General features: G+C 42.2%; 1 protein-coding gene across 7 annotated transcripts in view; it reads left to right on the top strand.

Moving 5' to 3' along the window:
* The window catches only part of LOC6539975 (DEAD-box helicase Dbp80), a 221,905-nt gene that overhangs the window by 150,596 nt on the left and 47,078 nt on the right, over positions 1–24,231 (top strand). Inside the window, exon 12 of one of the 7 annotated variants that reach the window (XM_039377374.2) lies at positions 15,743–15,825. The exons of the other annotated variants lie outside the window; for them this stretch is intronic. Within the exon in view, the coding sequence (XP_039233308.1) occupies positions 15,743–15,810 (68 nt within the window). The 3' untranslated portion in view covers positions 15,811–15,825. Of the gene's footprint in view, positions 1–15,742; positions 15,826–24,231 lie in introns of those variants that run through there. 7 annotated transcript variants of the gene reach the window in all.

Genomic DNA, 24,231 nt, shown 5'->3' with positions numbered 1-24,231 from the left:
GCCTATGGGGCTGCTATTTTCGTCCGAATCGAAACGAAGGAAGGCTGTTGTACCCATCTACTTACATCCAAAACCCGAGTCGCTCCTGTCAGATCCATCTCCATACCACGCTTGGAATTGTGCGGAGCAGTGCTGCTCACGGAGCTGGCAGCTCTAGTAATTTCTGAAATGCCTCCTCATGTTTATGAGACCTTTTACTGGACAAACTCCACGATCGTTCTTGCATGGCTGAGTAAGCCAGCGTGCACCTGGACAACATTCGTTGCCAACAGGGTCGCAAAAATCGAACAGTGTACCGACGGAAGCAAGTGGGGACATGTACGATCCGAAGACAATCCAGCTGATCTGGCAAGCCGGGGCGTCTCACCCCAAGAGCTGAAGGACAGCGCACTGTGGTGGCGTGGGCCAGCTTGGTTGCACCTCAAACAGAAGCAGTGGCCGAGTGAGTTGTTGGTTCATCCGGAGACTGAGCTTGAGCAGCGCCCCGTCAAATGTCACACGGTCGCAGTGCCCTCAGCAGTTGAAATCCTAGAGAGGTTCTCAGCTTTTGACCGAGCTCTGCGAGTTCTTGCTTATGTGTTTCGTTTTGTGAAAAGTTGCCGGAGGGAACGTGTAGCCTCATCGGCAGAACTCACTGCGGCGGAGTTGTCGGAGGTGCAGGAGCGGCTAATTGTGCTCACTCAGAAGGATGAGTTTCCCGCCGAATATAAGGTTTTGAGCAACAAGCAACCAGTTCCACCCGCAAGCGCAATTTCGAACCTAAACCCTTTTCTTGACGGGAATGGGGTCTTGAGAGCAAGCGGCAGGTTACAATCATCTGAAATGCTTAGTTATGATGAAAAACATCCGATCATCCTAGGTTCGCCGAACTTCAAGTCTTGTTTATCCATCGCATATCCTTGCATGGGGGGAATCAATTAATGATCCGACTGATCCGTTCCAAATTCTGGATTCCCAAGCTTAAAATGTTGGTGAAACGAACAATACATTCGTGCCGAGTGTGTGTTATTCACAAGAAGAGACTGCAGACGCAGTTGATGGGGAATTTGCCCCGTGCGTGGTCCACGTTTTCCGTTCACCCATACGGGAGTGGACTTCGCAGGACCATTTGACGTCAAGAGTTATGTCGGTCGAGCCTGCAAAATCACAAAGGGGTACGTGTGCGTTTTTGTGTATTTTACTACCCGGGCTATCCACCTCGAAGCGACCTCGGACTTGACTACAGAGAAGTTCCTGGCCGCATTCTCCCGTTTTTTCGCTCGGCGTGGGTGTCCACAACACGTCTACTCTGACAACGGGAAAACGTTTGTCGGAGCTTCCACGTCCTTATCAAAGGATTTCATTGAAGCTACCAGAACATCGGTTTTATCGCAGCACAGTCTTCAGAATGTGTCCTGGCATTTAAACCCTCCTGGCGCACCTCATATGGCAGGGCTTTGGGAGGCAGGTGTGAAGAGCTTCAAGTCGCATTTTTACAAGTACACAACCGCTGGGAAATACACGTTCGAGGAACTGACTACCCTCCTGGCGAAGATTGAGGCCTGTTTGAACTCCAGGCCCATCTCGCCAATGTCCGAAGATCCCACGGACCTTATCGCTCTGAGCCCTGGGCATTTTCTAATCGGTGGACCATTACTTGCGGTAGCAGAACCTGAGGTTAAAGAAGGTCCCAGCTCCATTATTAATCGGTGGCGGAGGTTGAAAGCCCTGAATCAGCAGTTCTGCCTGCGTTGGAAGGAGGAATACCTAAAGGAACTCCACAAAAGGAATAAATGGAAGTTCCCAACGCGAGATCTTCAGGCGGGAGACATGGTGGTGATCAAAGAGGAGAACTTGCCATCCAACGAGTGGCGACTTGGGCGTATCCAAGTGGTCTGTCCCGGCGTGGACGGCAAGGTCAGAGTGGCAGACGCTCTCACAGCACGGGGGGTCGTCCGAAGACCAGTGGCAAAAATGATCCGCTTCCAATGGACAGCCCGAATGACTCCTCCATACTTTAAGTATTTTGAAAACCTGCTACTGACGAGTCCTAAGTTGTGTCGTCCTACGTCGTCCATGTGTCATGATCATCCGCATCTATCTCATCTATTTTTTTTTATTTTGCCCATTTCTTATGTAGCCGCATATACAATGGCTCCAGCGATCCGCCACGATGTATACCGCTGTCGAGTGTGCAGGGGGGTTCACCCATTGAGGAGCTACCAGCGATTCCTGCAACTGCCGGCTGTGAAGCGGCTCCGGGCAGTCTTGATTAACAAGTACTGCGCTAACTGTCTGGCCCACGAGCATTCGGGTCGGTCGTGTCGCAGCAAAGCGAGGTGCCGCATCTGCCGAGAGGCCCACCACACTCTGCTGCACATCCGCGGTGAACAGCCAGGCTCTTCGAGGCCTCAACGGAAGCGCGAGCCACAAGCAGCGCCTCAGCCTCAACGGCGTCAGGAGGTGGGTTCGACCGGGTCACGACGCTCAGCCTCGCCGATGGATAGTTCCCCATCCCGCAGCTCCTTGTCAACGCCGACGGGCGCGCCTAGCTTGGTGCGGACGAGCGTCAGCATCCTTCCGACCGCTGCCGTGCTCATTGGGTCCGAGCAGAAGACATTCGATGTGCGAGTCTTGGTGGATCCGTGCTGCCCCGTGAGTCGCATCCACGTCTCGCTGGTGAAGGCCCTCAACTTGGCCGTCACGGGTGTGGGCAACGAACGGCTGTGCACCACCGAGATTCGCTCAAAAACGTCCCGGATGAGCAAACAGCTGCTGATGCTGGTGGACGAGCAGATGCAGAGCCGGACGCCGGCACAGCCCCTGGATCCGAAGGTGCAGGACATGTTCCACAACATGACGCTAGCGGATGACCGGTGGTTCCACCCAGCGCTTGTCTCGGCTGTCCTTGGAGTTGACGTTTACGCCGACCTGATGCTGCCGGGTATCATCGCGAGCCAGGACGGCCTGCCCATGGCACAAAATTCCAAGCTGGGATGGATTCTTTCGGGACGCTGTTCTCTGTCCTAAATTTGCAAGTATTCCTCTTGCAAGGGGGGGAGAATGTTCATGCCGAACAGCTGAGTCCGGTATCCCGCCAGCGGAGCATCGCTGTTGGCGGAATGTTTCGGAAGTTGGACCGACGAAGCCGTTATTTTATATGACGACATCACTTGAAAATAAAACCCCAAACGAGAAGGACGAACTCCAACACCTTTTGTTTCATTAAACTCTGGGAATATTTGCGACACCAGCTTTTCCGGCCCCCGACGTCTCTACAGAATTGAAACCACAAATCTGCCTTCCTCGTCGATGACAGTTGTTTCTTGGAATTTTCTTTCGAATTCTGCATTGTCTGTAATCGTCTCATCGGCTTCATCTTCCAATTCCCAAAAGCGTTCCAGGTTCTTTAGATTTATTGTTGTAATGGCACTTATAATCTTATAATCTCGAGCTTTGCTGCTCGAGTTATATTTCCGGACACAATCCATCCAAATTTGGTTTTTTGTCCCAAGATTACATTCACGGTTTTTATTTTCTCCATCATAATCAGGGGAAATAGATCCACACCTATCACCATGTCAATTCTGCTTGGCTCGTTGAATCGTGGATCTGCTAGCCTGTAGCCCTTCCACTCTTTGTTGATGTCAATATCAAACTTTTTGCTGGGAAGGGCTCTATGGAGTGTTGGTAAAACCAATGCTTCCGTTGATGCTTTAAAGCTGGTTTGATCGTCAGGTGGACACTTTTTTTTTGATAATTGAGTAGTCTGGGAGATACCTTCGACCTTTATAGTACTCCTAACTCTGGGAATCCTTAATATTTGTGCTGCTTCCTCTGAAATCAGCGTCTTCTGGGATCCACCGTCAAAAAGCGACCTCAACTCGTTGTAACCTACAGCTTTGTTTTTCACTAAAACAACAGCTGTAGCCAATAGTGTGTCTTGGCCTTGCTTAAGGCTATTGCTGTTGATACTGCGTTTTGTGTCTTTATGAAGAAGGCTGTTGTGTCTTTTGGAGCATCGATTGCATGTAATTTCCTTTCTGCAGTCGATAGCATTATGCTTTCCAAAGCATCTAAAGCACATGCTGTTCTTTTGAACGAATTCTTTTCTTTTTTCGATTGATTGTGCTCTGAATTTGAGACACTTTGTCATATCGTGGCCATCCTTAGAGCAAAATGCACACGATCTAACTTGCACTTTTCTTGTAGCAAGCTGAGCGGTATTTTTGGTAATGGCATTTACTGAGTTGTATTGTTGCTCAATAAACTCTAGTACATCTTGTAAGGACTGTATAGCTCTTGCCTTTTTTACATGCTGTTCATACAGCTGCAAGGCTTCTGGCGAAAATTTCCGCAGCAGAATTTCAACCAAAATTACGTCAGCAGAGCTTCCTATTTTTCCTTTTCGCTTTATGATGAATATGCTCTCAGTCGCAGTATCCAAAAACTTCCCAAAATTTTTCTCATCATGGGGCAGCAAGCACTCCAGTTCCTTTTATTTGTTGAAGTGTTGGGAGAATATTTTTCTGCTTATTCTGCATAGCGTTTGCAGATAAGCTCCCACGCTGCTGCATAGCTAGCCGCTGATCCCGTTATCAAATGGTTAACCATTTGAGCTTCTTCTTTTAAGCAGGCTCTTAAATATCCCAGCTTCCTTGTGTTGCTGAGATCCTTCCTGCTGTCTATTAGTTCAGAGAACAGCTCGTAAAATGTTGGCCATTCTAGTGCGGCAACATCAGATTGCTGAATGTCTGCCTCATCTTGATCAAAGGCAGTTCTGTCATACTTGTTTTCAAGCAGTTTCAGTGTGTCCGTCACGTTGGACCAATGACTTTTCATCATTGCTAGCTGCTTGACTAGTTCAATCTCACTTGAACTATCTAGGGTTTCGTAGATTAGGCTCATCTGTTGCCTCACCCTGTCCGCTTTTCTGTCCACCACTTGAACCACATTATCAACTGCACTGGAGCTCTGAGCTGATGTGGTATCAGATAATTTTGATCCACTTGGTATATTTTTCTCTTCAAGTGTTTCTACCTCTAATTGCGACTCCTTGTAGGCCTTGACAGCATCCATAGTTTTAATAAATATTTTATTATTAAAATATTGATGATCGCCAACTCCCAATTTTACCAGCGCATTGTTGTAGTAGTAAATCGGACTACCAATGCTTCTATTGCTGGTATAGATGCTTTTTCCTTGATGGCTTGCAGTATTTTGTTCTGCAGCTCTCCTTGGTCTTGCATCAATTTCACAGATCTTTCCCACAACATCTTGGGAAAACAATCACTGTGACTTTTTTGAGCTTTCTGCTTGTATTCTTTGGCGTGATCCATTGGAGGATTTTTTGATTGGTCACCCAGTTGACCTAGCTGTGCCTCGACTCACAGCTGATTGATCAGCCAAGAAAAAGCAAGAACACAATGTTTCACCTTATAGTCCTAGTACTTTAAGGCGTGGTATTTTATTCTGTGTTTCTTACCACTGGTGGGGGAAACAACAGAATCACTCGAATAACCTTGCTCTTTTTACTTTGAAGCGCTGGTTTTTTCTTCTGTGTTTCTTACCACTGGTGGGGGAAAACAACAGAATTTCTCGGACCAAAATGTTCAACTAATCCGTACACTTAATGAGTTCAATTCGGGTGTTTGAATCTAACTGACTCGCTACTGCGAGGGCATCGCCTTTTATTCATTCTTACATAGGTTCTTATCATCTAATTATAGCGCTTGTAAGACGCTGCAGTCTGCGTTGGTCAATGCAGCTGAGATTTATCTTAAATCTATGTGGCGCGTGATCATATCTCTTGACACTTCGGCAATAGACCACTGGAATCGTACTTATCTGTAGTTGCCACTTATGTTGTCCCGTGCCATGTTTATTGCAGCCCAAAAATAGAACATATTTATAGTTTGTCTACTTATCATGTCTAAACGCATCTTTAGACACTTATGAACTAAACATCTATGTTGTAAAAATTTGTTAATTTTCCTATCCAAGGTCTTATGTTTTGAGCACTCCATACACCCTTGTAAGGATTTCGACATCCTTCAACATCCTTTCTTCTCTTCGCTAATTTCTTCTAATTTCTCCCTAAGTTCATCACTTTTCTGCACTACACCAAAGAGCATTTTACTAGGAACCTGTTTAATACTTCTGTGTACGGTGTTATTGAGTGTATGTTCTACTTGTTCGATTACATAATCTTAGTGTACACCATTTTCAGGCTCAGTTAACTTTGCTATCATTGGCCCTATGGACCTGTCTATGCGTTCACTTGTCCATTTGCTTATGAAGAGTCTGTTGCAATTTTCAGATGTTTAATGTTTGTTTCTGTTAAAAATTCGAATTCGTTAGATGTGAAACAACTGACTCTATCTGAGACAATACATATTGCTATACGCCCTAAAATAATCGGATAAAGCTTTTATGACTTCTTTTGTGTTTGTAATTGTTGGGTCATGCAGCTGCCAAAACTGTGCAGTAGACTAATCTTATACTCTTAATATTGTAAGCCGAAGTAGTCAGTAGTAGCAGTTGCGATGCCCATAGTGCAAACCGCTTGATGGGTTGTAGGGGGTCTGCTGTCCTGGTATTTTCCAAATATGCTGAAAAGAAACACTCGAAGAAAAGCGAACACTAGACTTTTCGTAATTGCGCGGGCGCGACCGGGCGTATGTTAATTCGGCGAAATTAGTTTTGACACTGAAGCTTATTCTACTTAGCTAGGCTCTCCCAAGCGCAGCGGAGACTCTGTGGTGAAGAGCGGGAGAGCGTAAGAGGGAGCGGAGAGCGTAAGAGGGAGCGGAGAGCGGGTGACAGTCCAAACCCCATAACTTGGCTGTTCTCGCACGAATTTATATGTACGGCGCTCATTTCTTCTTCTCTTTGATAGTCTTATTTTGCATGCATTAATAAATGCACATATCCCGTTTACATAAATATATTAAAAAGCAATTGTTTGGACAAGCGAGTGGCGATTTCGGTGATAGTGTCTGTGTTTAAGCGAGCTACCATTGTAACTGTTCGAGCGATTGCATGTACATACATACATATTTATATTTATTTTCATATTACATACATACATTGCTACATATATCAAGTGCAGACGCCACGTTACGTGCATTGACTCCACCTGCATTTTCGGCATTTATTTTGCGCTCATCTTCCCGCTGAACCGAATTTAAAGCGATTTGTTGCTATGCCCGCTGAAAGTGACAAAAACAGGGTGACCTTTTTAAAGCGCAAAGCCAATGCGCTGTTCAGCAGGTTGCAGAGGCTACAAACGTCGCTGTCTAATGAGACGCTAAGCGGTTACGAATAACCCACTCTTACGGTGAGGCTGGAGCAGATTGATGAGCTGCAAAGTGCCTTCAATGTTCTGCATACAGAACTGGAGGAATTAGATTTCGACAAATTGGCAGTGAAATGAGCGAGAGTTTCGATAAATTCATCGTAGAATTCAAGGCTAGTGTGCGCGCGGAAATAGCCAAACGCAATGTGCATTTCGCGCCGCATTCAACGCTTGCGGAAGGTGTTGTTCCCCACCAGTGTTGTGGTCGGAAGCAGCCACGGCCGCGGCCGATGCCGGTACCGCCTGTGCCGCTGCCAAAGTTTGGCGGAGGCTACGTAAACTGGGTGGATTTTTACTCCGTGTTCACGAGCATAATAGACAGCCATCCGGACCTCTCCAACATTGAGAAATTTCAGCATCTGCGGTCGTGTTTGAGGGATTCGGGCTGAAACTATCCGATCATTGGAGATCTCAAACGGCAAATTCGAAGCGGCTTTAGAGTTGCTTCAAAAAAGGTTTGATAATCAGCGTCTCGTTTTTCAGGCGCACATCACCGAAATTCTGGGTCTAAAGGTAGTACGGAATGGTTCAGTGGCATCGCTTCGGGAATTGCCGGACAAGTTTAACGCTCACATTCGTGCATTGAAGGGTTTGGGCACCACTGAGAAAATCGCTGGCTGCATCATAGTGCAAGTGCTGCTGCAAAAGCTGGATGCGGCGAGCCAAGCTAAGTGGGAGGAGCGCTTGGAGGACCCGGTCTTTGTCAACCTTATTCCGTCGTGGGAATCGATGGCTGCATTCCTGGAGCAGCGATGTAGGACTTTGGAGGCCGTGGGTTGCGCCATGGCAACCTATGCGCCAGGTGTTCAGGTGGGCAGAAGTCGTTCGGCGCTATTTGCTACCACCCAAAATTCTCTTGGTTGCATGCTTTGCCATAGTGCAGAGCATGCTATATATTATTGCCCGCAATTTAGAGACTTAGCGCCCGTAGATCGTCTGCGCGAGGCAAAAAGACTAGCACTTAACACAAACTGCCTAAAGGCAGGTCATCAGCTACGGCAATGTAGCTCGAGCCGCTGCCGCACCTGTGTAATCAGGCATCATACGCTGCTCCATCTAGATGGTCCTGCCTTCCTCGCAGCCACATGTTACGGGGTCTTCAAGTTGCCACACTGAGCCTTCCGCGCCGCGTTCTACTTCTTCTACTCTAATTGCCCAGGATCTCGGTAGATACCTTGTGCTGCTAGCCACTACAATCGTTCTAGTGCAGAATCGGTCGGGACTGTTCGTTCCCTGCAGGGCCTTGTTAGATTCTGGCTCTCAGCTGCACTTTGTCACCTCTCGGTTTGCAAATCAACTGCAACTTAAGAGGTCGAGGTCGTCTGGCTCCTTCACTGAAATCGGGGATTCCAATTTCGCGACTGATGGATTCTCTGTAGAAATTGCGATGCGGTCTGTCACTTCGAATTTCACAACGAGCATAACAGCAGTTATCGCTCCCAATATCACGGATCGCCAGCCAAGCTTAAATGTGGACATTGGGGACTGGATGATTCCAGAAAACCTGCAGCTCGCTTACCCGGAATTTCATAAAGCGCAGCGTGTTGACCTGTTAATAGGAGCTAGCCTGTTTTATAAGCTGCTGTGCGTAGGTCAGATAAAGTTATTGCCAGGACTGCCACTGCTTCAAAAGCTCGACTAGACTGGGTTGTATCTGGAGGCTGCGCGCACCAGTGCGGTAGCGCCTTGATAGCTTCACGCGTTCCTTCTTCTTCCAATAGTTCACGCCACGAAGGAGGAGGTAGATTGCGAACATTCTGCCAAAGGGCCAGCAAAGCTGAGATGTACATTTGTATATTAGTTGCATTTATAACAGTAGTGGACTGTTATTATTTGATAAACGTTCATTTCTTTTGCAACTAAGATCTCAATGGCCCTCGTTTTCATGGCTTTTAATATTATTGGATTACATTTATGGTTTTTATTATTTTTAATTCAACAATTTGTACTCAATTAACTTATTTTAAACATTTTGCTTTTTCTATGTAGAAGTACATTTTCTCTTAAACAACGATATAGTGGACTGAATTTTTTTTTTTGTTATATATGTATAATTTGATTTTTTATTTACTAATGATATTTATAGTACTGGCAACGGACCTGCAAAGGTTATTGCTTGCATTCTTTGTTGCACAGCACATTTCCGTATGAAATATATTATTAATACTACCATTATTATTAAAGCAATATTTAATCCAGCATGTCCGGAAATATGATGGAAATCTAAATCTTTCAATTTTTGATGATTCTCTTTCATAAATTTAATTTCATTATTCAATCGTTTAAATTCCTCAGTATGATTTAATATTGATAGTTTCAGCGGATCCCAAATAATCTTCGGCACTTCATTAACTTCCCCTATATAAGGTGTTGATAATAATTCTTCACTTTCGGACTGAATGTTATGGTGGGCAACTAGAATTTTATCGTCGGTTCTTGCCGTACAATATAGCGCAATGCTTAAAACTCTTTGCTGAGGCAAATCAAACAATTAAATTTTAGAGTCAGTACATTGCAGACGGACTTTTGAATTCACAGGAACCTTAAAAAACCAACTACTTTTCTTTTCTAACTCTACCCAGTAACTTTTAGAGTCGACTACTGTTTTATAGATGCAGTTCGCCGCTTTATTTGGCTTTAGAGGCTGAATCTCACATGCATTATCATTGGCAGAATTCCAGCGCCAACTTCCTTTGCATATTCTCTTATTTAGTTGCCATTTCTGACATTGAATGTGGCTTCCGTCATTATGTGATAGGAATCTAACTCAAAATTATGAATTAAATATTCGGACGTTGTATGCACCATTATTATCCGATCTTCATTTCGAATTGGCACCGGAATAAGCCTGAACAATTTGGATGGATGCCTGCTAAACAGAGGCACTTTTGCACTAATGATCAATTTATCGTCGATGAATAAACCCCCGGCTGTTAACAGTTTATATACTTCCTTAAGTTCCGTACCTGACCGTTTTCTTGGAATTACTAGGTTCTCCGAAAGACTGCTGAATTTTGGCAATTTCTTTTTTAAGCTGATTTGGCCTGAGAATATTTGTATTTAGCCTACCGTGATTAATATCAATCAACAGGCTTATAATACCTGCTTGAATTTTTTCGCCTTCTTCAATCAATGAGTGTAGCTGTTTCGTAACCATAAATAATTTTATTGATTCCTTATAAACATAAAAATTTTCTTTAAGAACTTCTGTCATGTTCTCAATTCTTATCTGCATACTTCTAAATTGAGTTAACATCTTCTGTTGTTCTCTTTAATAGATTAGAAGTTGAATCAACCACAGATGTTTGTTTTTGAATTAGTTTATCAAGGTTGTTTTGGTTATCTAACAAATTCTTCATATTTTCTTTTAATTGCTCTCTATCATCTTCATCCATTATACCAAATAAAATATGATACAAGAACCTCATAAATTCAAAAGGAGCACGCTTTCTTCTGGATCTAGACTGCATCATAAACAATTTATTGTTTTCTTCAAGTTCCGATAACTGACTTTGCATATTATCTAAAACTAGACTACATTGCTCTTCTAAGCTATGAAGTCTTTTGCAAACTTTCCTCATACTTCGTATAAGCACATTACCCTTTGTTATCATTTTAAAATATGGATTCATTTTATAATAGATAATCAAATTCCCAGAAGTACTCACAATCTCAACATCTCCTAGCGGGTCTAGATATATTGCTGAGGTTTTATTTATTTTGTCTATTGAATATCTTGGTGCTATATCTTTAGGTAATGCGCTAGAAACTTGACAACTTAACACAAACAACAACATTGCCATGATGATTCCGATCTTGGACATTCCCGATGTCGCTCTAGTTCGCCTTTTTGGCTCCTGGTCAGCCTCATTTTTGTCAACAGACTTTATTCCTTCCAAGGGACAAATTTTAGTAATGGGTCTAGTGATATATCCTTCCTGCATCTTTACTTTAGCCACCCGGACCTTATCATCATTCCCCTTATGGACCTTTTCCACCTTTCCTAAAGGCCATCTTGCAGGATGACAATTCTCATCCTTTAATAAAACTATTTGCCCTTCTTCTATATTAGGAATTTCCTTTTTCCATTTATTCCTTTGCTGGAGCGTATGCAAATATTCACTTTTCCACTTAACCCAGAAATCTTTCCTCATTTTTTGGATAAGTCTCCACCTATCCAAATTTCCGATTTTTTCATCTTCCATTGGTTCGACTATTTCTAAAGGCGGTCTTCCAATTAAAAATTGACCTGGTGTCAAAACCTCTTGTTGGTCCATTTCACTAACTATAGTGTATAATGGCCTTGAATTTAAGCATGCTTCTATTTGACATAAAAGAGTTGACATTTCTTCGTAAGTCAAAATAGTGTCGCCGATTATACGCTTTAAATGGTATTTCATTGACTTAACCCCAGCTTCCCAAATACCTCCGAAGTGAGGTCCAGCCGGGGGAATAAAATACCAATCAATCCTGTCCTTTTCAAGCTGCGCTGCAATCGTTATATTTTCTTGTATTGCATTAAATAACTCTTGATCTAATTTTCTTGCAGCTCCTACAAAATTGGTTCCGTTGTCTGAATAGATATTGGAACATTTTCCCCGTCTAGCAATAAATCTTCTGAGTGCTGCTTAAAATGCGTCAGAAGTTAGATCGCTTACCATTTCTAAGTGTATGGCTTTGGTGGCCATGCAAACGAATAAGGCAACGTATCCTTTAAATGTTTTTTGGACACGATTTTTTGAACATTTAACATAATAAGGACCTGCGTAATCTATTCCAGTATTAAGAAACGGGAATGTCATCGTCACTCTATATTGTGGCAAGTTACCCACTATTTGCTGAGCTGTATTTTGTTTATACCTTGCACACTTTACACATTCTCTTAAATACTTTTTCAACGAATTTTTCAACCCGAAAATCCAATAGTTTCTTTGGATATAGTTTCGCATAAGGTTTATCCCTCCATGCAATGTTTCCGTATGAGCATTTTTTATTAATAAGCTTGTTAGGTGGCATTTTTCTAAAATGATTGGATGTTTAACATTAAATTCTGCATTGGAGTTTTGCAATCTTCCTCCAACTCTTAGAACCCCATCCTTGTCCAAAAATGGATTCAATGACCATATTTTATTATTTGTCTTGATTTCCTTTTTGATTTTAAGAAACTTTATCTCTTGCCTAAACTGGTATTCTTGTTTTTTCTTAATAACAACTGTTTCCGCTATTTTTATCTCCTTTACTAAAAAAAAATTGATGAATAGGTTTTTTTTTTGTTTTCATCTGCACGAGACTATTTATGTATGCTATTATACGTATAAGTTTTTTTATACTGGAATACCTTTCTATTAATTCGTAAATCGGATCATCTATTTCGTCATTTAATACCGTATTTATAAGGACAGGTTCTTCTACAGACTGCTGCCGATGCCAAAGTTCTTTTGGGTCGGCTAGCCATTTCGGACCTTTCCACTAAAGATCACAGTTGATCAACTGGTTAGAATCCACTCCCCTGGATGCTAAATCTGGTGGATTATCCTCTGACTTAACATGATTCCATTCAGTATTTTTTAATTTCCGAATGTTATCCGTTCTTCTTCTTATAAATTTGATCTTACTTTGACCACTGTTAATCCATGCTAAGGTAATAGTGGAATCACTCCAAGCATAGATCTCTATTATATTGTCAATTGATCCTTTCAGTCTTTGTATTAATTCACTAAGCAAGTGAGCTGCACACAGCTCGAGTTTGGGAATTGTCTTCCTATTTTTTATAGGGTTGACTCTACTTTTGCTAGCTATTATATTGACATGAGGTCCTACTTTAGCATTGACTACTGCAGCATATCCTTTTTCGGAGGCGTCCGCAAATCCGTGAATCTGAATGACTTAAGAACTGTTTGAATTAATCCACCTTGGGATTCGAATATTCTCTAACAATAATAAATTTTCTTTATATTTTTCCCAATAATTTTTATCTTCTATGGATAATTCCCGATCCCATTCACTTTTATTTATTCAAAGCTTTTGAATAAAAAGTTTTCTTGAAACAGTGACTGGTGCCAACCATCCTAACGGATCAAATATTTTTGCTAGCGTTGATAACACAACGCGCTTATTTATATTTTTTGATTCATTACAATTTACGCTGAATTTAAATAAATCATTTTGAGGTTCCCATTTTAGTCCTAAAGTTTTAACACATTCATTTTCGATAATATTGAGAACCTTATTGTCCCCTGTGTCCTTCACAGTGGTTAATATTTTGGAATTGTTGGAAATCCATTTCCTTAAGTTGAATCCAACTCTCAGAAATTCATGGGAAATTCATGTTATTAATTTATAAGCTTCTTCTACCGAATCAGCTCCAGTCAATCTTTCCTAATTATTGCACTAATAACTTGGTTTTTACATTTATCTGCAATATCTACCAGAACCCTGGTAGCCAAATATGGTGCAGATGCAGTTTCGTAAGTGACTGTGGTTAATCTCCATAAAATATATTGATATTTTAGATCATTACTATCTATTTTAATTTGTCGGTACATATTTTCAATGTCTGCCGAAACCACAAATTCCCATTTTCTCCATTTAATAATAATGTCAAAAATATTTTTTTGAACTCGTGGCCCAACCCACATTATGTCGTTCAAACTTTTGTTATTCGAAGTTTTTGCTGAAGCATCAAATACTACTCTGAATTTGGTCGTAAGGCTTGAATCTCTAATCACTGCCTGGTGCGGTAAAAAATATCTTCTGTAGATCCTTCTTTCACAAGATGGATACTCGCAACAAGGTCTCGGTTAAATTCTACGTCTGCGTATTTATATGCTGTGCAACCAAGGCAAAGCACCTAAAGCTGATCAAGGATCTCTCGACAGTTGCGTTTCTGTGCGGGCTCAAGAGGTTCATATGCACCCGGCGGAAGCCGAAGCAAATTTGGTCAGACAACGCCACCAATTTTGTCGCCAAGAATGAAGTTCTGGAACTTCGAAGGTTATTTCTCAGCAGCGAACATCAAAGCTCCGTTCAGAAATTTTGCCTTTCGGAGACTATTGACTGGCGGTTCATCCCTCCACGGTCGCCCCATTTCGGTGGACTTTGGGAAGCGGCGGTGAAAACGGCCAAGCATCCTGTCTGCCGCACTGTGGTTCCCATTTCAGAGAACCCTGCCGATCTGGACGTCCTCACTCCGGCGCATTTTCTCAATGGTGGTCCGCTATCGTCGATTGACGAGCCAGATGTAAAGGGCCTTAACTATAATAGGTTTAAATCTTGGCAGCGTATCTCCTTTCTCCAGCAAATCTTTTGGTCGCGATGGAAGGAAGAATACTTGAGGCTCCAGCGGCGCTCCAAGTCGTTCTTGTTAAGGACGAGAATCTACCCCCAATGAGATGGCCCTTGGCGAGAGTCATACACTCCTGACGGAGACGGCGTCGCTCGAGTTGCAGAATTGATGACCGCGTCTGGAGTAGTAAGGCGGGCAGTGAACAAGCTGTGTCTGCTTCCCCTTGAGGACTCTGTTGAAAGCCAAGCTTCCAACGGGGGGAGGATGTTGGGTCATGCAGCCGCCAAAACTGTGCAGTAGACTAATCTTATACTCTTAATATTGTAAGCCGAAGTAGTCAGTAGTAGCAGTTGCGATGCCCTTAGTGCAAACCGCTGTTCACGCACGAATTTATCTGTACGGCGCTCATTTCTTCTTCTCTTTGTTATCTACCTACATTAAGCTTGGGCGCAGCATTCAGCTGTCTGTCCCGCCAATTGGCACTTCTTCGTTTTTCGGCAATGACTTAAATTGTGCATTGGATTTAGCTATTGGTCGGCCCTAGCTGGCAGTATAATTAACCAAATAAACAGTATCGGAAAATATACAAAACTTTCTTCGGCTATTTATTAGCTATTGGGATTTGAAACCATTATGAATATGTGCTTATTTGCTCTTCCTGCTGCTACTGGTCCGTAATGGTCAATGTGTAATAATTCAAAAGAGTTATCTCCTTTAGGAATGCTGTGTAGGAAACCCTCATATTTTCCGCTGTTTGGAGAAAATGCTACACATTTTAGGCAATTCTAAATGTGATTTTTAAATGTTTCCTTTATGTTTGAAAACCAATAACTCCTTGAAATGGCATCTATCATTTTATTTCTTCCAATGTGACCAAGTTCATTATGGTAATTATGCAAAATGTGATTTTCCATATCCTCAGGGACAAAGAATAATAAACGATCGTCATTTGTTTTTCTGTACACAACGCTATTTCTAGCTCCCTTTGTTCAAAAGAAAATTCTTTGTCTTTCCTTAAAATGTCGTAAAATGGTTTTGCTAACGTAGAAAAATCTTTTATAAATCCTCTTAAATAAGAACATAATCCAAAAAAAACCTTTGAATATTGTGTATCTTTTCAGGAGTCGGAAAGTTTGTTATTGCCTCAATGCCTTTGTCATCTGCTCTAATCCCTTCTTTGGTAATGTAAAATCCTAGGTACTTTATACTGGATTGCATAAGCTCGCATTTGTCCATGCGAAGTTCTAAATTATTATTGACTAGTCTTATAAACACATCCTTTAATGTTCTTAAATGTTTTTCCATGGTTGCACTGGCTATCATTATGTCATCCATGTATAAGATGACTTTATTTTCTCGTATTAAATCTGAAAAAATTTTGTTTACGAAACTCCGGAAAACTGCTGATGCATTCTTGATGCCCATAGGCATCCTTAAAAATTCGAATTGCCCTAAAGGAGTCACAAACGATGTATATTTAACTGAATCATCGTCAACAAATACGTGAAAATATCCATTTTTAAATCCAGCTTTGAAAACACACTCTTGTTCACTAACTTATCTAGAAGATCATCTATTAAAGGCATTGGATAATTGTCTTTTATTAAAACTTTGTTCAGTTTTCTGTAGTATATACATAGACGATAACCTCCGGTTTTTTCTTCACCAACACGATGGGAGAAGCATATTCTGAATCACTGTTTCTTATTATACCCTTGTCTAAATATACGTCTAATAATTTGTGTAGTTGCTCCTTTTCACTTAATGAAAATCGCCGAGGTGAGCAACTGAATGGTTTGGATTTTTCTTAACTAATTTTCATCTCGCATCTGGTAAATGGAATATCTGATCTCTTCGCATTGACATAAAATTATTCGAACATCTTAACAAATCTACATTTTATTTCATAGCTTACATTACATCCATAGTTGTAGTCTAACAAGAGAGAACGCTATAGTCGAGTTCTCCGACTATCTGATACCCGTTACTCAGCTAGTGGAAGTGCGAAGGAGAGTCTTCAACACTGACAGCAACATGAATCGACAAACTTGCGCTGCGTCTATGTCCCTGAAGTCTGTATGCTTTATCAAGAATATATATACTTTATATGGTCGGAAACGCTTCCTTCTGCCTGTTACATACTTTTCAACGAATCTAGTATACCCTTTTACTCTACGAGTAACGAGTAAAGATCATTAACCAAGTTGAGGTTCAACATTTCAGATTCAAAATTGTCTGCTAGAATTTCTATTATTTCATTTCGTTCTATATTACCCGTGGCATCTTCTGACAGATTTCCCATATTAGTTGACTTTCTGACGATTTTTCCTTAGCAATTTCATTTCTTAAAGATTTTTTCACAAATATTTCATCTTCTAACAAGTTTTCTCTAACAGTTTCATTTTCCATTGTATTTCCTAACGGGTTTTCCATAACAATCTTATTCTCCGTAACAGTTTCATTGGAATCGCAATTAGCTACTACGGCAGTTGCTATTTGTTGATCCTCTTCCCCAGATACTTTTATCATCTAATTAATATCATCATCAACGCCAAGTGTGCCTAGGTTCATGCTCAAACCATATTGATTCATAAAATCCCTTTCCAGTACTACATCGACAACAACCATTTCAAATTGAATTTTTATTATTTCTTTTAGAATGAAACATAAAGTTTTTCCGAATATTTTAAGTTGGCTCTTGTTTAGCCCGTAATACACTTGGTTAACTGCTTGTAATGTAACTTCAAATGGAATTCTTGATTGCTTAATAAAAAAAAAATCGCGCTTCCCAAATCTATGAGACACTCCGCAATAATGGGTAAATTAGTGAAATAAACAAAGAAATAAACAAAAGAATTTTTAACCTTCTTACATAGTTGTTAACGTTGCTGTTGTACTTGCTTTTCATTAGACGACATTCTCCAACAAAATGCCCCATCTGTCCACAAGCAAAACAAGTTTGCGGCAGTCTTTGGCGAAATGGCCCTTGTTATTGCAGTTCCTGCAACTCAGGTCGATGACTTCCGCCGCCTCTGACGTCGACTTCTTTGGTCCATAGCCTCCTGTTTGTTGCGGAAGGCGTACATGGGCAAATGCTAGTAGCATCTGCTTCGGATTGCCGAACCTTTGATTGCGGCCTTGATCACTTAAGCTCGCCGATGGGATTCCTTCGATGAGATGCTCGAGCAGTTCCTCCATGTCCATGTTGACGGTTTGGGACATCATTCTTTTTTCCTCAAAATACATGGTGAAACGCTCGTTCCTTTGCCATTTTCGTTGCTCAAATTTCCGACGAAGCTCTGATATGGACGCTGTTTCTACAAATGCTAAGATCAGTTGCTCACACACCCTCTCAAAAGAAGCTAGCATTCGTGTTGGGTTGGCGTGTAGCCAACGCTGTGCATTACCTTTCATTTTGGTAACGAACAACATCCGTAGGCAGTCATCATTTAGGCTGTAGATCTGGCCTATGTTTTTAAGGTGTTCCACCCAGTTGCGTGCACCAATGTTTCCTTCGAAGTCGATTGCAGCTTCTTTGGCGTAAGTTATTGAAACTGCTGATCCAGCCCTGGCAAATGATCTTTGTTCCTGGTTGCCGCCAGCGTTGCCACCTCATGCGTTTCCGATAGCATTCGCATTATCAACGTTGCCATTCAGTAAATTTCTAATTGGGTTTGTAGGAATGCCTAGATCATCACTGTTGCCAACTATCTGCTCTTGTTGCATTTGTGTGGAGGTGCGTGTCTCTTCCTGTTGCTGTGTATGAGTGTTGGTGCGCGTTTGCTGCGTAATAAGCGCAGCCTTCAGTTGCCACCACTTCTGAATTTGTGGAAGGGTTTTATAATATCACGTTTGTGAAAGGGTTTTATAATATCGCGTTATTTTCAGATCTTCTTTATTTCGCTCACCAGCATAGACTGACTCTTAATCTAATTTACATCAGCTTAACATAAGAGTAACATTGATATCGTGTAGTATAAGTATCGATATCTCAGTGGTACCAGAGGGTTAGCCTACTACAGTATTGCCAGGGAACAGGGCAGGCACTGAATATAAAGAGGTCTATACCTCACTAACAGCTAGAGGACTTTTCGTTGATAGGAAATTAATTATGAATGCAAAAATACCTTTGTTTGGTAGGCATGCTTCAGAACTTTATAGGATCGTTCCAGTTCCGATTAAAATTGACGAGCTTGATTATGGTTCATCTCGAGTCCCAATATTCAGTCTATAATTTTGAAATTATGATTAGGGTTCATCTCCAGTCCCAATTGTTAGTCTATAATTTTGAAATAGATGCTTATCATTTATAGCAGAATTCGCACTTACTGAAAGCCAAAGGTGGCAATCAAACAAAGGAGTCTGTGAAGGAAGTTTTGCCTTGGAGAAGTGGCTAGGGTATTAAATGGTAGGTACACATCAATTATTGAGGATAAATAATACAAAACCACAAAATTGTGTACATATTTAAAAGCAAAGGTATTACGGCCGTTACAAAATATAAGTTGCAAAATAAATTATATCGAATAAAATAAATACAGTCCACTCTTTTTATAATGCAACTAAATCAAATGTAAGTTTTGCTGGCCCTTGGCCAGACGAACACGAATATATTTAAAGATTTACAATTTTGGGCTCTGTTCATATTTTGTGTAAATGAATCGAGAGAGTTAGATTTATATTTAGGATTTTATTATCCAAGGCGAGATGGGTGCAGTGCTCATAAACATGTAATTTAAGTGCACACCACATAAGTCAACCACTTGAGATCGTTCCCCGCCTCCTAAAATTAGTCCTTTGGTGGAAAACCTTGATAAGGCGGGGACTATTTATGTTTCTTACAAAAACTCAATGAGGAAAGTCTTATTATTTTGACTCCCTTTCATCTTGTGGACACCATTTATTCGTCGTTTAGCTAAAACAGTCTATGATGGGACAGCACAAAGGTGCGTCCTATGTCAAGTACTTTATATATTCTGGGTTATCTATTATAGCGTTTTTTTTTTGATTTATATTGGGACACCTCGTGAAACATGAAGGGTAGCGTTATTCTCCTGCATGACCACAAATAAGAGCACCAAAAAGAATTAGAAGGGATTAAGAAATTATGTTCGTTGGCGCCAGCAAACAGCAATAGATAACGGTGGTGAATTCGATTGCAATAAAGAGCGTCACTGCGGTACTGACTTGGTATTAAGCTGCTGCTGGTGGATCATGGGAACGATTAGTCCGAAGTGTAAAAAAAAATCTACCAGGAAAAAAACCTTGCGTAGCATATATTAAGAAAAACTAAGAGTAAAAATAATAAATAATAATAAAAATAATAAATAAGGGATAAATAAAATTAAACAATAATAAATAAAATAAATAAATAAGATACAAACTAAGATTCATAAAGACAGACCACAGACAAAGGTCAACTAAATAAACTAAACAAAACAAAATAAATAAAAAACAAGAGAGAACGCTATAGTCGAGTTTTCCGACTATCTGATACCAGTTACTCAGCTAGTGGAAGTGCGAAGGAGAGTCTTCAACACTGGCAGTTTTTGGCGGTTTGTGGGCGTGGCAAAAAGTTTTTTGGCAAATCGATGGAAATTTACAAGACCAATACAAAAATGAAAAAATATCAAAACATTTTTCAAAAGTGTGGGCGTGGCAGCTTTGGGTGGTTAGTGGGCGTTAGAGTGGGTGTTTGATGGATCAGCTATCACTTCGTATGACTAATCTCTTAATAAGGCGCTCTAGCAGGACCTGTCATACAAAATACAACACCATGTGGAGAGACTCTCCTAAGGAGGAGTAAAGTGTGTTCAAGTTAGACTCTGTCACTTATGGGACTAAGCCCGCTTTTTCCGTCGGTTCGGGCAATGTACCAACAATTTTAAAACAAAATAAATTGTCCCGCCATTTATGGCCGTAGCAAGGACTTGCATCACGGTGACTGAACTGAAATGAGGCCGTAACCCGTGGTATTCCACGCGCTGCACGGTCTCCCCGATTTGTGAGAGAAAATACAGAAGAGAAGGAAAAACCAACACCGATGCCCTTCAGTGGCAGCTATCTGCAAAAGTGATAGCTAGTGAGCGACGGAAGTTTAAACTTGAAAAGAGAAAGATGAAATAAAATTTATAATGGTGGTTCGTAAGTAAGGGGTAGGAGGTTTAAATGTTCTGTTTTATTTTAATTATTTTTTTTTTGGTATAAATCATTGTATCTTGTCTCAATATTTATTATCATTTCTTAAAAGTTATATATTTGTATTTATTTATTTATTTATTCCTTCGTTGTCGTTCGTCCCGTCGTTGACTAAGACAAAGTCTCATCAACAGAATTCGAAGGGGGTTTTCGTGTATGCCGCTGGTTGGGGTCTAACCAGAACACCGGTAACTGGTGGACAAGTTGGTCGGCATAGGGATCAACCGGCTTATCGTCAAGAAAATCGCTCGCCAGGAAATATGGATTTAACAAGAGAGAATGCTATGGTCGAGTTCCCCAACTATCTAATACCGGTTACTCAGCTAATGGAAGTGCGAAGGATAATCTTCAAAACTTACAGTTTTTGGCGGTTTGTGGGCGTTAGAGTGGGCGTTGCAACATGAATCAACAAACTATGTCTGTGGAGTCTTTATGCTTAATCTCAACTCTCTAACTTTTGTTGTTTCTGAGATCTCGACGTTCATACGGACAGACGGACATGGCCATATGGACTCGGCCTTTGATCCTGATCAAGAATATATATACTTTATATGGTCGGAAATGCTTCTTTCTGCCTGTTACATACTTTTCAACGAATACTAGGGTATACTAGCCTTTTACTCTACGAGTAGCGGGTATACCATTAACGCGATGTTGGCGCGTTTGTTACAGGCAGCGGCAGCGACCACCTGGAATCACCGGAAGTTGAGGGCAGCGGGATGTATGAACCGGAATTCCAGATGGGTAGACGCAGACTGGGTTCAGTTGCGCGGGGCTCTGATGTATCGGTTTAGGGGTCACCAGACGGAGCACAATCGAATAGACGAGATAATTCAGCGCGAGCAACAGCCAGGGGAAAGCACGGATGATTACATCCATTCACGCCCAAAAAAACCAATGCCGGAACGGCAATTGGTAAAGGTTGTTAAGAAAGACTTGAAAGGCAGAATGCCGCGATTCGTATACGCGATGGAGTTGATCACCGTAGACGAGCTTCGGGAGGAGTGCGTGGAGGTAGAACGGAGCTTCGGTCGCCGAGGACTCGAGTTACCAGTGCTAGGCTTCGCACTTAGGTTTTTGTGAGTGGACCTCGGTTGATTTATCTTGGTTTCTAGGCCTTTCGATCTTTTAAATAAAATACGACAGTTTTTGGTTGTTTATTCTTTAATCTTAAGCTAAGCAAAATGTATACAAAAGATTCTGTTGACGACATGTATATGCAAATGTAATAGTTTATTTTTCTTATTGACTTATGGTAGAAAAATTAAAATTTTTGAAAGACGCAACCTACTTTCCGTAGGGGGCAGCACGATTCATAATCCCAAGTGGGATTATGCCTACGTACTAAAATAAAAACGTAGTGTGCATTCAGTCCTTTCTAGCTCACCGGAACTGCCAGTTAAGGCACTTACGCTCCCATCGTTAGTAGTTGGCCATTGGGGACTCCTCCTTTCACCCTATAGTCTCCCGCCACCACACAGGACACATATATTTTTTTTAGCCACCAGCTCTGTTGGCCATCTCGTCGGATTGGACTCGTTTCATCATAGTAATGATTACTCTGTGTCCCTGCTCCCATGCTTCACTGTTCGCCAGCATAGCCGCGAAAAAGCCACTAGGTTTCAACGGAATGCCTGTCAAGGCCTTTAGCTGCTCCCTCTCCGCCGCAAACCTGGAACAGTGCATTAGAACAAGCTCTGCTGTTTCCTCTCCATCTTTGCAGTACAGGCATTGGGCTGACTCCAGCGCCTTCCCGGATTAGACAAAGAGCCTTGATCTCCATGTCGATTGTCGGCATGCCTGCCAGCGCTACTGCTGCGTCTTCGAATATTGTCCTGAGGCCTCTTATGAGCCTTTGGCCATAGACCGTAGCACCGAGCGCGCTCCCTTCAGATATGATCCCCTCCTAGCGGCATTGCTCCAGATTGGTGCAGCATATAGCAGCGTTGCCTTTGCTACCGTCGCCAGAAGTTTCCTGGCCGGATTTCTGGAACCTCCAACGTTGGGCATGAGTCTAGCCAAAGAGGTAGCGGCTTTCTCGAGCAAGTTAATGGCAGCTCCAATCGTAGCGTTAAATTTGTCCTGTTAGTCTGCGATTGTTTTGGCGACTGCTGTTATTGCCACGTCGTCCGCAAAACAGTGCAACTTTACTCCCTGGGGCCTGTTGATGCCGATCGTGAAATCGGGAACTGGGGCTACTGCTGTTGGCCGCCATAATGCGCCGGGAATAGTTCCCCAACAATGTTAGCCAGGATAAAAGTGTCCGATGGGGTTACCCCATTCTTTCTTAGCGTGTTGGTTACCAGCTTGAAGGTAAGGCCACAGGTATCTCCGTCTACGCTTATAGGCACGCGCTTTGGCAGTCGCTATGCCGTGCTTGAACTCTAAGCATTTCCTTCTTTAGTCCTCCATGAGGTCAACGTGGTAGGCAGTGCCTCTGGCTTGTTGCGCTGATCTTCTAGCTCAGGCCGTTGCTGACTTAGGATGGCACTCCATCAATAAGGTGGTTGTTTGCGCTGTGCCTCTTCTTCCTTGACATGATTGCATCGCAAATTGTGACAAGCATATTCATGAGGTCAGTATGGCCTCTGCATCGCCAGTTGGGATTACCAGGGAATTAACTTGCAATGCCAGCATGTCCTTATCAATCTTCCTGGTGTCCCATGCCCGGCCGTTCTTCTCTGCCGTCTCCAAGGCGTACCCTCTGATGAGAGGCTGAAGGAAATCAGAGCGTTATCGCTTAGCGTTACCACGTCATGTACCATCCAGCAAGAATTAGGCAATCTGCTGGTAAAGGTAACGTCGATAAATGTACGTCATTAAACGTCCGTCGTTCAGCATCTAACACAGCAACGTCTATCACAGCTAGACCTCTGGGGCTGAATAACTTGCTTCCTCATTCCACTGCCCAGGCATTAAAGTCTCCGGTAATAATCTTCGGGCTTCGCCCTCTAGCTTCGGCCCACAAGCACCACCGGCATCTCTTCCTGAACGTGGAAAGGACCGAAACACTTAATGGCTGCTTTCCCTGTCTCGTCTAGGATCATGGAGGAGTGTCCTAATACGTTGGCGAATTAGTGCCCGTGTCCTTGGTAAGGACAAAAGCCGAGGGACGGGCAACCGATGTTCAGAGTAAGCTCGTCTATTATGGGTCGTGGGATCTTGGTAAGCCCCTCACCTCTCCATCATAACGAGAATAATTATTAGTAATGCTTTTTAAAGGTTGTACCGTTCGTTAGGTAGCAGTCCTCCCTGCCCCACCAGCTATGCTGTAGCTTGATCGTAAAACGAGCGGGCAACATTTCCGCCACATTCCATCCCCTTCATGCGTCCGCATACCTGTTGGATCGTCGCGGGCCGCGCAATGTGATCCCCTTTTGTCAAGGTTTTCCGTCAAACGTTATGTCATCGT

Source organism: Drosophila yakuba, unplaced genomic scaffold (assembly GCF_016746365.2).
Source record: "Drosophila yakuba strain Tai18E2 unplaced genomic scaffold, Prin_Dyak_Tai18E2_2.1 Segkk5_quiver_pilon_scaf, whole genome shotgun sequence".
Classification (NCBI taxonomy): Eukaryota; Metazoa; Arthropoda; class Insecta; order Diptera; family Drosophilidae; genus Drosophila; species Drosophila yakuba.
Note: the sequence above shows the minus strand (reverse complement) of the source record. Positions and strands in the feature narration are given on the sequence as shown.